This window comes from Tyto alba, unplaced genomic scaffold (genome assembly GCF_018691265.1).
Source record: "Tyto alba isolate M040663 unplaced genomic scaffold, T.alba_DEE_v4.0 Super-Scaffold_10, whole genome shotgun sequence".
Taxonomy (NCBI): domain Eukaryota; kingdom Metazoa; phylum Chordata; class Aves; order Strigiformes; family Tytonidae; genus Tyto; species Tyto alba.
In genome coordinates this window covers 14,913,165-14,928,561 of record NW_024881262.1, presented here as the reverse complement: position 1 = coordinate 14,928,561, position 15,397 = coordinate 14,913,165, and the positions used below count along the sequence as shown (strand labels likewise).

The 15,397-nt window shown below is 35.8% G+C and overlaps 1 protein-coding gene across 4 annotated transcripts in view; it reads left to right on the top strand.

The window, feature by feature from the left end:
* Positions 1-15,397, top strand: part of ATP13A3 (ATPase 13A3) — a 62,092-nt gene that overhangs the window by 31,606 nt on the left and 15,089 nt on the right. For all 4 annotated transcript variants that reach the window (XM_042796873.1, XM_042796863.1, XM_042796869.1 and 1 more), the window contains exons 8-24: positions 135-204; positions 1,079-1,213; positions 1,994-2,066; positions 2,815-2,946; positions 3,961-4,140; positions 7,046-7,203; positions 7,855-8,043; positions 8,934-8,995; positions 9,584-9,734; positions 10,203-10,319; positions 11,362-11,379; positions 11,467-11,620; positions 11,707-11,827; positions 13,007-13,131; positions 14,078-14,256; positions 14,727-14,849; positions 14,933-15,012. In XM_042796873.1, coding sequence (XP_042652807.1) covers positions 135-204; positions 1,079-1,213; positions 1,994-2,066; positions 2,815-2,946; positions 3,961-4,140; positions 7,046-7,203; positions 7,855-8,043; positions 8,934-8,995; positions 9,584-9,734; positions 10,203-10,319; positions 11,362-11,379; positions 11,467-11,620; positions 11,707-11,827; positions 13,007-13,131; positions 14,078-14,256; positions 14,727-14,849; positions 14,933-15,012 — 2,067 coding nt within the window. The remainder of the gene's footprint in view (positions 1-134; positions 205-1,078; positions 1,214-1,993; positions 2,067-2,814; positions 2,947-3,960; positions 4,141-7,045; positions 7,204-7,854; positions 8,044-8,933; positions 8,996-9,583; positions 9,735-10,202; positions 10,320-11,361; positions 11,380-11,466; positions 11,621-11,706; positions 11,828-13,006; positions 13,132-14,077; positions 14,257-14,726; positions 14,850-14,932; positions 15,013-15,397) is intronic.

The window sequence follows — 15,397 nt, the reverse complement described above, 5'->3', positions numbered from 1 at the left end:
TGAAACAATATGATAAATAAAAGGGGCTACAGATTAAGTAATATTTTATACTTTCTCATATTAAAAGAATTACTTTGAAGTGAATAAGATTTCAAATAAAGTTTTTAACTGTCTTGATATTTTTTTGAGTACAGAAAAGCATTCTATGGAGTAAATGAAATTGCTGTGAAAGTGCCTTCCATTTTTAAGCTTCTGATTAAGGAGGTATGATCTTTTCTTTAACAAAATTTTTAAAAAGTAGTATATAATTGAAGGTTACTTTAAGTACAAGGACTGTTGGACTAGTCTTTTAAGTAATAATGTAAACCAGAAACCTTCCTCCAGAGCACAGAACTATAAATCAAAATGATATGGACCTTTATTTTTGAGCTCTCCAGACTTGAGTAGCCTTAGCTGTAAAGCTTTTCAGAGTTCACAGCCGGGTGCCTTAGCAAGGATGTTAAATGTGTCAGAATTCTTTGAGAGGGTATGCGTCTTAATTACGTTTTGTTCTTAATTTCAAATATAAAATGATTTACGTGTTCTCCATTATCAGCCCAGGGATTATACATGACAACCTATGAATCAAATCAAATGTGTTCTCGCAAATACTTCTGTTGGATTTGTTCCATTTTCCTTGTTTCAGGTGGATTTGAATAATTGACTTGTTATCAGTGTGCTGTAATAATGCACGATACAAACTTTGGAACAAAGAAACTCTCTAACCTGAACTAACAGAGTGAGAACTTAAGGTGTCAGTGCATTTATTAGTAAGAAATGGATAACAAAATCCAAATTAATTTAAGAATGTAACTTAAGGTGTGCATCAGACATTCCTACCATTTTGCTTTCAGTTGTAGGGGAAAAATGCATACAGTTTTAAAAGTATGTATTCATGTATTATTTTAGTGAGAACTGTGCTTTTGAGGGGTTTAGGATGTAGTGAAAAAAGAGGGGTCAGTTTGACAAAGCAGACAAAAATGATGTATAAAGAACTGAAAGGTGTTTGTCTTCCATGGAGGAGGAGGATGATTCTGACTTCTGACAGAGAATGCGTGTGACCTTTTGGTATAACATTAATGTTCTCTCCCTCTTCTAGGTTCTCAACCCTTTTTACATTTTTCAGTTGTTCAGTGTGATATTGTGGATCACTGATGAATATCACTACTATGCATTAGCAATTGTGATCATGTCTGTAATATCCATTGTTAGCTCACTCTACACCATTAGAAAGGTAAGTTCAAAGAAAACAGATGCATCTTTTCAGCTTTTTATTGATTAATTTACTTTGATGTGAAATTGCTTACAAAACTTTAAGAATTTTTCAAAGATATGCACATAGAATATTTTGAACTGAAAGACTGAGTTTACAGTTCTCTTCAAGGCTCTTCTCTGCTTGCTTTCCATGCTCTTGAATCAGTAGGCTGATCTCAGATAACAGAAACACTACCTCACTTAAATGAACCAGGGCACAAGTTTATGTACCAAGTTTTTTGGCAGTAGTGATTCCATCTTGCATTGTTTCCTTCAGTTTGAAAAAGTCCAATGGAATTGAGCACCAGCCAAACATGTGGATTATTAAACTGGTGATGCATTTTTCTCTGTAGATGTAGCTGTAGCTGATGGAAATCAAAGTAGTAATTATTCTTAAATTGCGATCTCTGAATTCAGACCAGAGACAAAAAAAACCCCTCTTACCTTAATACAAGTTCATACAACTACTGCAGTTTTTACTTACGTATGCTAATGACTAAATGTTTTTAAAACGTTTTGCATGGCAATGTATATTTGCTTCCAGAATGCTGTTAAAAGTAGGAACCTGTACAGGTTGATGCACTCAAACTTTATTTGCCTGTAAGTATCCTACACTGTGTTGGAGAGAATGTTTTGAGTAACATTTTGTTGTAAAAGAATGTTAGGAAAGAATCTGATCATTTCTACTTATAGAGATAGAATGTGCATTTAGAAGAAAGGCTGTGCTTCTAAATAATGAACTGTTTTCTCCCCTTTGCAGCAATATGTTATGTTACATGACATGGTAGCAGCTCACAGCATTGTCAGGGTTTCTGTCTGCAGAGGAAACCAAGGTAAAATTCACAGGTCACTTGAAAGGTTAAGTTTAAGTTGGTTGTTAAGTGTAAGTAGAAAATTGGTGTGCATCTGGTCTTTCTTTAATTAGCTTGAAATGCTTTCATTTCTTAGCAAAATTGCATGGGAAAAGGAGAAGTTGCAAGGTAGGATTTAGATAGGATAATCATCTGTCCAGGATTATTGTTCTGGATGGTATTTTTAGCGAATATCAGGTTTGTTTTGGGTCAGGTGCTTGTCCTATTCCTGATTCTCATTATCTACCACTCCACATACGTAACTGTCATTGTAGTTTCTTTCTTGGCTTGAAGACATGCATGCATTGGGTTTCTGTTACAATTTATTAATCACCAGGTGCTGCAAACGGGTTTCTGGACTTTTGCTCATTTGGATACCATAGTAGTTGATGATGGTTGGGTTGTGGGGTGTGATACTGTTTTGTAAGACATGCATTTGTGTTGGACTTGTGTCTTTATACTGAGGTTGTACTGTAGTTAATGGTTAATATCTTTTGTATAATCTTGATTCTTTTAATTTGTTATGATGAATTACATCCATGTGCTTTAGAGTTTAATCTGTGATGGAATTGGGTTTATCGATAGCTTTTTCTGTATCTTTTCATAATGCATTAATAAAATGGAGTATAATCTTAATTGTCACCACCTCGATCTTGGCAGAGAGGATCTTTATTAGGTTTTCTCGATAATAGCTATTTTCAGGTAAACTTGTTTGTGTTTTAATACTCAGAAATAGAAGAAATCCTTTCCACCGACCTTGTGCCTGGAGATATCATGTTAATTCCATCTAATGGGACAATTATGCCCTGTGATGCGGTACTTCTGAGTGGTACTTGCATTGTAAACGAAAGTATGTTAACAGGTAAAGTAAACTTAATACAGTTTTGTGTGGCTAAATATTAGTTTATACCTGTGTGCATGCTTAACTTGTAGTATGTTCTACCAGAAGTGGATACATTTATTTTGCTTGAAATGTGTATGTTCTTGTGATTACATATGCTCCTAAGTACTTATGTACTTGTGTTGTGTTCTGCTGATCTGCAACAACTACCTGGTGCTGCTTGGCAACTTCAAAAATGAGTGATGGTTTCTTGTTGAAAAGTTCTTGATAGTTTTTCTTACTGCCTCTTGACTTGGTGTTCTCAGTGCAGATTGAGTTCTGCAGTGTGTTTCTCCAGAAAATTTTTGCCCAAACTTTTTAGGTGCTTCCAAGAATGAAGGTAGTGAGTAGAATATTCTGCTGTATTTAAAAACAGAAATTACTATCTCAAGTTGTTGTCGGTACACTGAAACCAAGGACTTGGTGTATTTGAAGAACAGCTTCAAAGGATGGACTACTTGTTACTCCTAGGATAATCTGTCCAAACTTGGCAGCGTTTAGAAAATTGTAGTTCAGAGATTGTGTTTTATCACGTTCAGTTCTTTGAATATGCTTGAGCCTCTTGCTGCTGCTAGTAATTGATAAAAATTGATTGCAGCTCTAGCTTAAGTGTACTCATTCATCAAAGGGACTGAGAGTAATTTTCTTCAGCTTCTAGTTTTTCTTCGTAAAGATAGGATGATGCTTTGCAGCAGGAGAAAGAAGCTTGTCCTGTTATCTTTCAATGAACTGTATTTTACACCTATCTGATTTGAAATAAGAAGCACAAAAGCTGTATTGGTGAATAACAGAGTTAAACAGGATTTGGATAAGGAATCTGGTGAGCTAAGGCTAATAGGTGAGAGACTACCTAACAATGTTCTGAAAAGAAGATGACTTCTTCCATAAGTCTGCTTCTGTGCTGATGAAGTGAGATTATATTGTTATAATTGAATTTGTGAAGGAGGAATGTCTGTTCTTGTTTGATCTTGCTTAGAGACTCTTTTCTCATTTAAGGTGAAAGTGTTCCTGTCACAAAGATTAATCTACCAAATCCTTCAGAATATCTGAAAGCAATGGGAGATGAAATATACAGTCCAGAAGTGCATAAACGGCATACTCTGTTCTGTGGAACCAACGTCATTCAAACCCGTTTTTATACTGGAGAATTGGTCAAAGCTCTAGTAGTGAGAACAGGTATTGATTATTAAGTCTATCACTTGTTAATGTACTATTCACTTTTGTAGGTGTATGTTAGGTGATACTTTGGCACATTGTGTTGAATGTTGCCAAGCTTGGATAAATGAGTATACCCCAAATAATTTGATAAATGTCTTACTCTCTAGGCTGTTACCTAGTTCTCTTATTGTATCAGTTGGCAAACAAGAAAGTAAATCAGTCTTTAGTATCAATTTAAAACTTACCCGAAAGCATTTTTAAGTCCTTTAGATGTCTATTATGGTTTGTTGAACTACATATGCCACTTTGAAAAGGTTTGGCATACTACAGGATTGGGTGGGTAGTGGGGAACAGTTTATTTTCGTGGACGCATTGGCAATGTCAAATGTTTTTCTTTGCCCATAGTTTTGTCAAATCACTTAACATTTGCTTAAAAAATGTGTTCAGTCTAGCCCTTTCTACAGAAGTGCTTATTTGTACTAACATGTTAAGGGCTTGGTTTTAGATAATACAGATGTTCTATTAAAAACAATTGCACAGACTAATGTAGTTACAGGATTCTGCTTTACAAAGGTGATCTTAAGAAAATCACCATGAAATAGATGAACATCAGGTATAATCCAAGCTAGAGTAGAATTGGATAGATTTCACTACATTGACTAGAATACTACTTAAAGCAAGTTTTCCAACAAATAACCTCATCCTAATTAACCTCTTCTTTCTCTTGTGTCTTCTCTTCACCTTCTGTTAGTCTGTTTTAGCAGTAAATGTTCTGATTTTTTTTTTACTAAATGTCTTTCTAGAGGATTTTATTAGTATTTTTTTCAAAGAAAAATATTTCAATTCCCTTGAGCACACATTCCCTTTAATAATATCCATGTCAACTTCTTTTGTTTCTTAAATAAGAAATTTTGTGCCCAGCCTGACATATATATACAGATAAGTGGTCCAAAACAGCAACAGAAAAGAACTGCTGAAGACTTATTTCTTCTACTCTGCAGAAAGGATAATGCTGCTTTTTGAAAGTCTGAAACCATGGTTTGGAACTCTTACAAGGAGAATTGTAATTGCTTCTAACACACTGAGTCTTACTGCCCTGACATCTGAAATATTTTTTTTTTAATCTGCTCTTTGCCTGTGACAGAACAGTTAGCTCCTGAGTTGTAGACAGGATGAATTTAGCTCTGTGGACCTTGTTCAGATTTTACGTCTGGACAAGTACACTTTTCCTCCTACAAGTGTATATGTAGAGAGGAGCAAAGGGATATAAAATCCTCTCTGTTCTCCTGCCTGGTTTACAGGGACGGCTTTTAGGCAAGTAGGGAATTTCCCATTCCAGAGAACCGGATAGATGTCACAGCACTTGTAGCTTCTTGCTCCTAAGATGTCAGATAGTAAGAGCTAAAGTAATTCCTACCTAGTAAGATACAAGCAAAAACCCCTTTATCTAGGGGAGGGGATGCCACAAAATTGAAGAAACTAGAAAATTTAGTCCTTAAAATAATTTTAGGAGAGCAGAACTCCATATGGTAGTGTGCAAAGACTTGTAGTTTTAATCTTACTGTAAATGAGGATATGATTGATCTACTGGGACTATACTCACAATACAGAGTTAAGCCTTTAACGTGAAATGTTTGATGTTACAGCTGAAATATACATAAAATATTGATGAACTAAATGCATTCATTTTTTTTGCTCCTGAAATTTGGTTCATGGATATGTTAGTGTATATGTCATTGTGGCTGCTGTTGTAATTGTAAAGAATTCAAAACTGGTAATTTTTTTTAGAGAACAGAAATGTTGACTGAAGGTAGCTGTATGTCCAGTGTGTTCTCAATATACCACGTAAGGTTTTTTTCATTTATTGTTTTACCCTGGTGTATCCTAGCCTATGTGGCTACAGAACCTTCTGCAAAACCATTAAAAAAAATCAAAAGTAGTTCTGATCCTTTTTTTTGACTGCTGTGTCAAATTACAAAGCATTCGTGACTAAATGCTCAAGTACAGACGGACATGCTGAACTTCTCTGAACAGGCCCATGGTTTGTATTCTGCAGTAGCACATTCAAAGCCTGCAGGCTTCACGCCTTGTTCCTCTTCTGATGAACTCATCCTCTTTAAGACTGATAAAATAGCTGGTTTGTTCTGGTAGAATCTTTTACACCACTTAGCGTGGAGGGCTTAGCCTTTGCTGTGACGGCTTGCAGACTGAGAAGCTGTCAAGGAGCTGTCACTAATGCTGGCAGACCTGACATTGATATTGAGGTTGTAGTAATAGACTTTGAAGTCTAAGCAGGTAAAAAATATTTTGGGTGTACAAAATTGGGCACTGGTGTTGGCATCTTTGCATGTTGAGGCAAAGATTCAAGGAGGATCTCAGGGTATCTATTGATTGTCTGACTCTGAGACCCTTAGAAGTCTGGTCTCCCAGTTTAAGTGTCAAAATGTGATCAAGTGGTGGGTTGCTCCAAAAGATGACTGCGCTGCAGTTTTTTCTGGCTGTCAAGGAAGTTTAAGGAGACTTGCCATTGAAGTACTTATGGTTGGATTCTGTGAATAACTTATTTTTCTTTTAGCAAGGACTGGCTTAATTAAACAACTAATATACATATCCACCAGTTCTGTACTGTAAGGGACAGCAAACTGTTCCAGGCCAGACCATTTGAGGGTTTACTGCTGTTGTAGAAGAGGGGTTCATTTGCATCAGCTGCATATCCTTGCCATAGGGGAGAGACACCTAGTATGATGTGGATGTACCTTTTTTAAGCACCTTAATTACAGTATTGCAAAACATCTGCTACTGTATATTGAGAAACAAGTCTTAATGAAATGAGTAGCTTAAGGGTTTCATTGAGGTTTTTAATATATTTGAATAGCTTTGCTCTTGCTTATACTTTTAATAGCTTACTCCTTTTTATTTCTAGGCTTTAGTACTGCTAAAGGACAGCTTGTTCGTTCCATATTATATCCAAAGCCAACTGATTTTAAACTCTACAGAGATGCCTATTTGTTTCTTCTGTCTCTGGTGGTGGTGGCAGGCGTTGGTTTTATTTACACAGTTGTCAATAGCATCTTAAATGAGGTATGTTTTTATTTCTGGTCCAGAGCCACCTTATTTTAGCAAAAGGGTGATCATGATTTCCAACATACTTCAGATGATGAGAAACAGTTAGATTTTAAATGGAAATTTCTTTACTTTATATCAATAGAAGAAGAGAGACAAGCTTACTGAGAACAAAATTCAGCAGAGAAGCAGAATTTGAATATATTACAGTGAAATTTGGGTTTAGTTCAATTTCTATTGACCCAATTATTAGGCTTTTATCTTTATTATATGTAAGATTACCATCTGACTGATATCCAGTTGGAAGAAGTAGGATATATCACATGTAAAAGCATGCTGCAGGCAAAAAAATCCTTACAAAAAAATTGCTGATAACCTGATAACTTTTTTTTTCTCCCCAAAAAATTTGCATTATTCAGTTACTGTTTTAAAGTAATGTATTCGCAGGGGGAAAAGTAAAAACCTGAAGTTACGGATTGTGGATAATTTAGGACTGGATTATCGTGGTTGCTGATGGTGGGTGAAGATTGTTTCTGGGCAATTCAGAACATGCTGTACCGGGGAAAGCAATGTGTGGGTTTTGCTTTTGGTAACAGTGATGTAATGTTTCAGTGGGATAGTGAATCTTTGTGGTGAGTTCTTGTTCATTAACTCTGACCTTTATTACAGGTTCCAGCTCATACCATCATCATAGAGTCTCTTGACATTATCACTATCACGGTGCCTCCAGCACTCCCTGCTGCCATGACTGCTGGCATTGTTTATGCACAAAGAAGGTTGAAAAAAATTGGCATTTTCTGCATCAGCCCACAAAGGATAAATATTTGTGGCCAGCTGAATCTTGTGTGTTTTGATAAGGTTAGGTGAATTTTGAAATTTTGTGTTGCCACCTGCAGAGTCATTGTATTATAAATGGGAATTTGTATAGAATAGCAACTATAGGAAAATTCATTACTTTAGTATAAACTAGATAATTTTTGTTCTGCTAGCTTCCAGGTGTTCAGTGTTTACCACCTGTTAACTCACTTTATGTAGTCTGCTTTAAAAAGTAGATTACAGAGCTGCTTTTTTTATCTCAAGGCTCCCAAGTCCTAACTTACTACTGGCACCCCAGAAATTTGAGAGTTGGGGTATATTAAGAGTTTTATTTAGTATAACGGCTTATGGAAAATTGAAGTGTGAGATCAGACTTGTTTCTTATTTTCATTTATTTCAATGAAAAGCCAAGCCAGCGTATTTTGTTATTATTCCTTAACAGAAACATGAGTGAAAGACAGTAATGCCACTAGCCAGAATCCTTTACTTTTCACTAATTCTTGTATAAGATTTATTTTCCTCTGTAGGTTTTTATCTAAAATCTTAAGTACCCACACTCAATTTGTTCTTTCCTTTGTACATATATTCCGGTTACTGTTTTAGCTCTGTTGTCCCCAACCCCAGAATAGAGATTTTGAACTATCATCTTTGGATTTTAAGGGTCTGTTTCATTTGCCCTGTCTCCAAGGACGGGCATGATTGCTTTGGATGTTTTTTTAAGTTATTCTATAGAGTTGGAGCTTAGTTACTAGCAGAAAGCAAGGAGGATACTACATTTCCTGTCCTGAAGTCTTGATTTTTAAGTGAAAACAAAATAAAATATGTTGTTCGGGTGTAATTTGGTTAATTAGCTGTTAATTTTTGCTTTAGCTGGGGATAACTTGTTTCTGAAGGCTTTGTATTCTTGCTATGCCCCTTTGTTTATTTTGCAGACTGGCACACTTACTGAGGATGGCTTGGATCTTTGGGGAATTCAAAGAGTGGAAAATGCTCGGTAAGGATAAGCTCAGAGCTGATAGCAACTATGATAGTTGTGCTTTAACAGCTTCGGCAGAATAGGCTAGAAAATTCAGTGTGAGCTCATACTTATTTGCATTTCTATAATGAGCTGTAAGAATGCCACTGAAACTATGATTTAGGTGTAATGAAAGTTAGAACTCTCTTACGAGGCTGAGGTGGAATTTAATTTGTTAAAGTCTGAGACATCAGTAGGTTCATACTGCAGATAAGATGCAGTTAAAATGTAGCCTGTTTCCTTAATCCTGTTCTCCTAAATGATGACTTTTTGGGCTGCTAAAATGAATTAGTTTAGCTAATTGGGTTAAGTACAGTGTGATAAGACACCTCTATATGAGCAATGAAACTAGACAGTGAAGTAGCACAGTTTTTGAAGGAGGCAGTTGTGACTGTTTCTGAAGATTCCATCCCAGAGTCTTAATCTGATTGTTTTCTGTGATGTGTGAAAATAGAAGTGAAGAGACTTGTGCAGTCAATTTTTCTTCTGTTAATCTAAACAAACCTTTTGAATTGGCTCATAATAAATAATTACAGTGCTAAGTATATTATTACTTCATTGTTTTAGTTTCCTTTTGCCGGAAGAAAGGGCTTGCAGTGAGAGCTTGCTGAAGTCTGAGTTTGTTGCTTGCATGGCAACTTGTCATTCCCTTACAAAAATTGACGGGGTACTTTCTGGGGATCCGCTTGATTTGAAGATGTTTGAAGCAATAGGATGGGTAAGTGTCTGCTTGTTTCAAGGGAAGCAATGCTTTTAAAATCAGTAATCTGAAATTTCCTATGCTGTTATATACAAGATAAGCCATTTTATGCTGTTTCAAGCTGTAACTAAAGTAGTGGGCTTTTGACAATGCCTATGTGTCAAAGAAGTATTAAGATGAAAATGTTCCTAAAATGTGTTCTGTGCAACAATTCATAGAACTGAAGGGATCTGAAGAGCTAATTTACTGCTTTCTGATGTTGTGTGTGGCAAAGTTTCAGTGCATATAATAAACATGTAAAATAGCTAAGTGGATGTTAACTGCTAAATTTAGACACTTGATTCTCACAGGAAATCTTGTTTAGAAAGATCATTGCACCTTAAGCTGATTTCCAAGCCTGTTTTGTTTTGTGTTTTTTTTTTTTTAATGAAATTGAGAAGATCAAATTAATGAACATATAAATCAGTTGATTGTTTTAAAATACAGATTTTAGAAGAAGCAACTGAAGAGGAAACAGCCCTTCATAATCGAATCATGCCAACAGTGGTTCGACCTTCCAAGCAACTTCTCCCAGAATCCAAGCAAGCAACAAATCAAGAAATGGTATAAAGATTCAAAGCAATTCTTTGAGTTAATCTAATCCTTCATGTTAAACAAATATGTTTTACCATCGACTGTGGTTCTGGCTGATATAATTCAAACAGAATCAAAACCGTGTGTTTTTTTTATGGCAAAGATAGAAAAGACATGTTTAAACTGTTGTTGAAGGTGGTGGTTCAGTATATGCTGCTTCCAAGGTGAGCAGGCTGGTTGCCAGCATTATTACCCTTACGGACTGCTTATAAAGTGCTATAATGCTTTTTGAGCTTATGCATTTTAATATTAGTATCATTACCATGTTCTTATTGTGCTAATGAAGTGCTTAGATGTGCTCACCTTGGAGTTTCAGTTAAAACAATCATTTGTTAATGTCACTGCACGGCATGGAGTTTGTGCCATCATTGTATCTTAGAGTTGTATGTTTTCAGTGCCAAGTTAAAAAGAAAAATGTACCTGGCAGATTTAAAATTCTCTTCTACCTTCATTTTGAAGTATTTTTTAATACTTTGGGGGGGAAATTCCAGCATGTGACTACCCACGTTATCACAAAGCAGGCTAGTGGGAGGGCATAGCTAGTTGGTTCCTCTGTGCGAGTCTTATTCTGTAGCAGATAAAGCGGGTTTTTTTGTTCAGAACTCAGTGTAATGCACAGCAGTAATTACTGTGCAGTAGTTGATCTGAACATTCTTGAAACTTATTACATGTTTTCTGGGGATATACTTAATAATCATGGCCTCATTCTGAAATACCATAGTACTTTAATTATTTACATTGGCTAAACAGACACAGGTTGGACTCTGAAAGATGAAAGTCTTGTACATTCTAACCAAGAAATAAAGCTCTAAAGTTCTATGTATCACATAAAGTAAAGGATCCTAAACAGATACAGTATATTCACATTCAGCTTTTATGAAGTCCATTGCAAATACAGTGTGACTTTATATTGAGAGTGCTGTGTAGATTAATTTATGGATTTATGTTGAAATAGTTTGTAGGTGGAAAAAAACATTAATATTGACAGTAAATGTATTTTTTCTTTTTTTAGGAGTTGTTTGAGCTTTCGGTAAGTATACTTTTTCAATTAAGCATGTACCTTTTTTCTTAGCATGTATGTGGATGTAACACCTTTCTTCCTTCCTGTATGACACAGACCGGTTATGAGATTGGAATTGTGCGCCAGTTTCCATTTTCTTCAGTTTTGCAACGTATGTGTGTAATAGCAAGAGTTCTAGGGGAGAAGAGAATGGATGCTTACATGAAAGGTGCCCCTGAAGTGATTGCCAGCTTGTGTAAGCAGGAAACAGGTAAAGGAACACACTATTTTTATTTCTTTTGTAGCTGATCTGTAATATGAATAATTTTAATAACTCTAACTTTGACCTTTTTAAAGTTCCTGTTGACTTTGAGTGTGTCCTGGAAGAATACACTAAGCAGGGCTTCCGAGTTATTGCTCTTGCTCACAGAAAATTGGAGTCTAAGCTTACATGGCACAAAGTCCAGACTATTAATAGGTAAGAGTGACTTCACTTTTTTAATAAATAACAGGATTTAAAAGCTGCATGCTTTGGATTAATTATGTAATGTTTACTTTTGCTTAAAGTGATTACTAGTCTTCTTTAGCTTTCTTTTGTCTTGACATATGTAGTTCTGTGCAGTCTTTTTGTACCCTGGACAATACATAGAAATTTAAGATAAGTTTTTCTGCAATAATGTGAATTCTGAGGAACATCTTTAAGCTTGAAATGAACTGTAATACTAATTTTTTATGGCACTGATGTGGCAGAAAACCTCATCTGATTTCTTTGTTACTTGAATGTACTTATATTGTCTATTAAAGATAATGGCCTGTAGTGGAAACCCTCCTGTGCATGTTTGATTTAGTATCTTGATCTTCTATAGGCAGCATGACCGTTTTCTCATTGCAAAGCCTGTCAGAAAGGTTTGGAAGGTAGAAAGGTTTCTTCCTTCAAAGAGTAGTGTTTCCTGTTTATTTTTCAGCTGGTCCTTATTTTGTGGATAATGCTACCTTTTCCAGAGTGTTTAAAAGTGTGGCATCGCTATGAAAGTTCCATTTTTGACTCTGTTCTATCAGCTCTGTGTACAAGATGAATGTGTTGCAAAGCAGTACAAAGCAAAGAAATGGGTTTTCCAGTTTCAGGTGTGAAAAATCTACAGTAGCAGTAAAATACTCAAGACCTGTAAATACACTGACTTTCATGTAAACCAAAGTTAATTAGTTGCTTTACTTAATTAGCTAATGTCTATTAATCTACTAGCCTTTGTAACATTATTTGGTAGCTTGTAAGTTAAGGTTCAGCTAATTTGGAAATTAGAAATGTGCATTCTAAACAAATCTTAAATTTTGGCTATGGATGCAGTTAGCTTCAGAGCATTTTTTTCTAGCAATAACCTTTTTGAGAATGTAATTTATTTTAGAAAGACTTCTTGTGAAAGAAACTAAATATTGTGCTTGAGAAGAAACAAGATTTTCTCCTACTGTCAAATAAATCAAGGGAAATAAGTATAAATGACTGTGATATCTCTCAGGTCACATTTTATAAAACAAATTCTTAATTTTTCATGGTTAAAAATACACATTTCCCTTTGATAAACAGAAAACCAAGCTTTTTGAGCTACATCTAATAATTGTAATTCTTCTAATGTTCTCTTCCTTGCCTCCTTTTCTACAGAGATGCTATTGAAAGCAACATGGATTTTATGGGGTTAATTATAATGCAAAACAAGCTAAAGCAAGAAACCCCTGCTGTACTTGAAGATTTACATAAAGCCAACATTCGCACTGTCATGGTTACAGGTTAGCATGTAAACATTCATGCTCAAAAGATAAAAATCCATCTCTTTTTGGTCTGATCTTAATTGTAGTGTATGAAGTCAAATTTCTGTGTCAGTAGGCTGTATTTATAGAAGGAGGGAAGTTTGGAAACTGCAGTGAGAATATACAGACACCAACTGGTTTCTTTTTGGGTGAAAGTTGCTTTAGTATAAAGTCAGAGATCAGAAACCAGTCCAGGGATTAGTTCTACTTCGTAGCTTCCTCTCGCTAGCTCCATGCACAAGTTACTTTATACTGAATCGAAGGATGAAGAACCTTAGATGTCTTTCAAATCAGACTAGGTGAAAGTCCTGGCCTAATCTTATGACTGGCCCTGATTTGAGCAGGAGGTGGGACTAGATGACCTCCTGAGAGTCTCTACCATTTTGAATTATACTATAAGTCACTTTGGAGATTGCGTTAGTTTTTTTTTGTATGAATTACATCCCCTTAAGCGGGCTACCTAGGTATTTGTGCTCAGTGTTTTCCATGCAATATGTGTGTTTGCTTTTTTAAATCACACGTATTTGGTGATTCCAAATGCAACTTTGGAATAGTATTTTGTTAGGCTAGCAATACAGCTCAGTGTTTGCATGTTCTGTGTCCATATTTAAAAAGTGATATTTTAAATGGCTGCATGTTTTCTGCCTGATTTTCAATATATACTAAGGTATGGTTAATGAGATCTTTATGGCTGAAAGAAGCATGCAAAGTTTCTAGTAATGTTAGTGCAGGGGAGGGGTTTAACAGGCTAGGTTTTGAATTTTGTCTGTAAGCTTAGTTTGTCCTAAGGTTGTCACTGGTATGTTAGGCAATCCTCCTTCTTGTTTAAAACTGGCTTTCTTAGCTTTTCTTTTACGTTAGAATATCAGTATATGCTACTGATCCTTTTCTAACTGAAACCTTTTTAAATGTAATTGTTTAACAGGAGATAACATGTTAACTGCTATTTCTGTGGCCAGAGACTGTGGAATGATTCTACCTCAGGATAAGGTCATTATTGCTGAAGCACTACCTCCAAAGGATGGGCAGGCTGCCAGGATCAACTGGCATTATGCAGATACCCTCGCAAAATGCACTAGTTCATCACCAGCCATAAACTCAGAGGTAACATCAAGCATTATTATGCCCCTAGAGTGTAAGCAGCTAGTTTTACTGCTGGGTTTCTTTCTTTTGATCTTATTCTGTTAAATAGCAAATCTGCTATTAAGTGTCTAATCAAAATTGATGGAGTAGTTAACTTTCAGATCTTAAAATACAAAATAGTAGTAAAACGGTTGGGGGAGCTAGTTTTTCAACTGTGGTATGACATTGGACATTTCAGTTGTGCAGGAGCAGGGTTTTTTCCACATTTGATTCTGTTAAGACTGCTCTAGCTGCTTGTAATTGAAATATTAAACCACATTTTCTTATTACTAAATAAATGTTTTCATTGTATGAGGTTTTCTTTCAAGTAACATTCTTAGAAACCTCATCTAGTGTGGGATCTCTAGGAATAACCCTCTGAATATTAGCTTGAAATTACAAGGTATCTGTGTAATTACACTACAGCTAGAGTATTAAACTACTTTTGACAGGATATTCCAGTTAAATTGGTCCATGAAAGCCTTGAGGATCTCCAGATGACCAAATACCATTTTGCAATGAATGGAAAGTCATTTGCAGTGATTTTGGAGCATTTTCAGGACCTGGTACCCAAGGTGAGCATTTTACTTGAGTGTGGGCATTTTTGATGGTGAACAGACTTTGCCCTGTGAGCATTAAGAAATGTTCTGTCTTACAGCTTGTGTTACATGGCACTGTGTTTGCTCGCATGGCGCCTGATCAGAAAACTCAGTTGGTGGAAGCTTTACAAAATGTAGAGTAAGTATTTGCGTAAGCATAGAAAGTGGGAGGATTGACAGAATGTTTGGTGTGCTAGGAGGAAAAAGTTATGTATGCTGCTGGCTGTTTTACCAAGTGAAAAAGGCTGGGCTAGTGTAACTTCCCTAAGTTGGCAAATCAGCCTATTAGCTGAGCAGGAGTGAGAGTAGTACCATCTGCTGGCTAGTTGTGAAAGTTTCAGACTTTTCATGAAGTTATAAATTATCAGTAACTAAACTGACAGACGTATTTTAGAAATCTCATTGCTTGACTTAATAAACAAATCCATCAAATGTGTTCTGTGTATTAAAGTGGTATTAACGGGATGACTTCTGTTCAGAGATGGTCAGTATTCTACTGTCTGTTGGTGTCAGGCCTTGCAGCT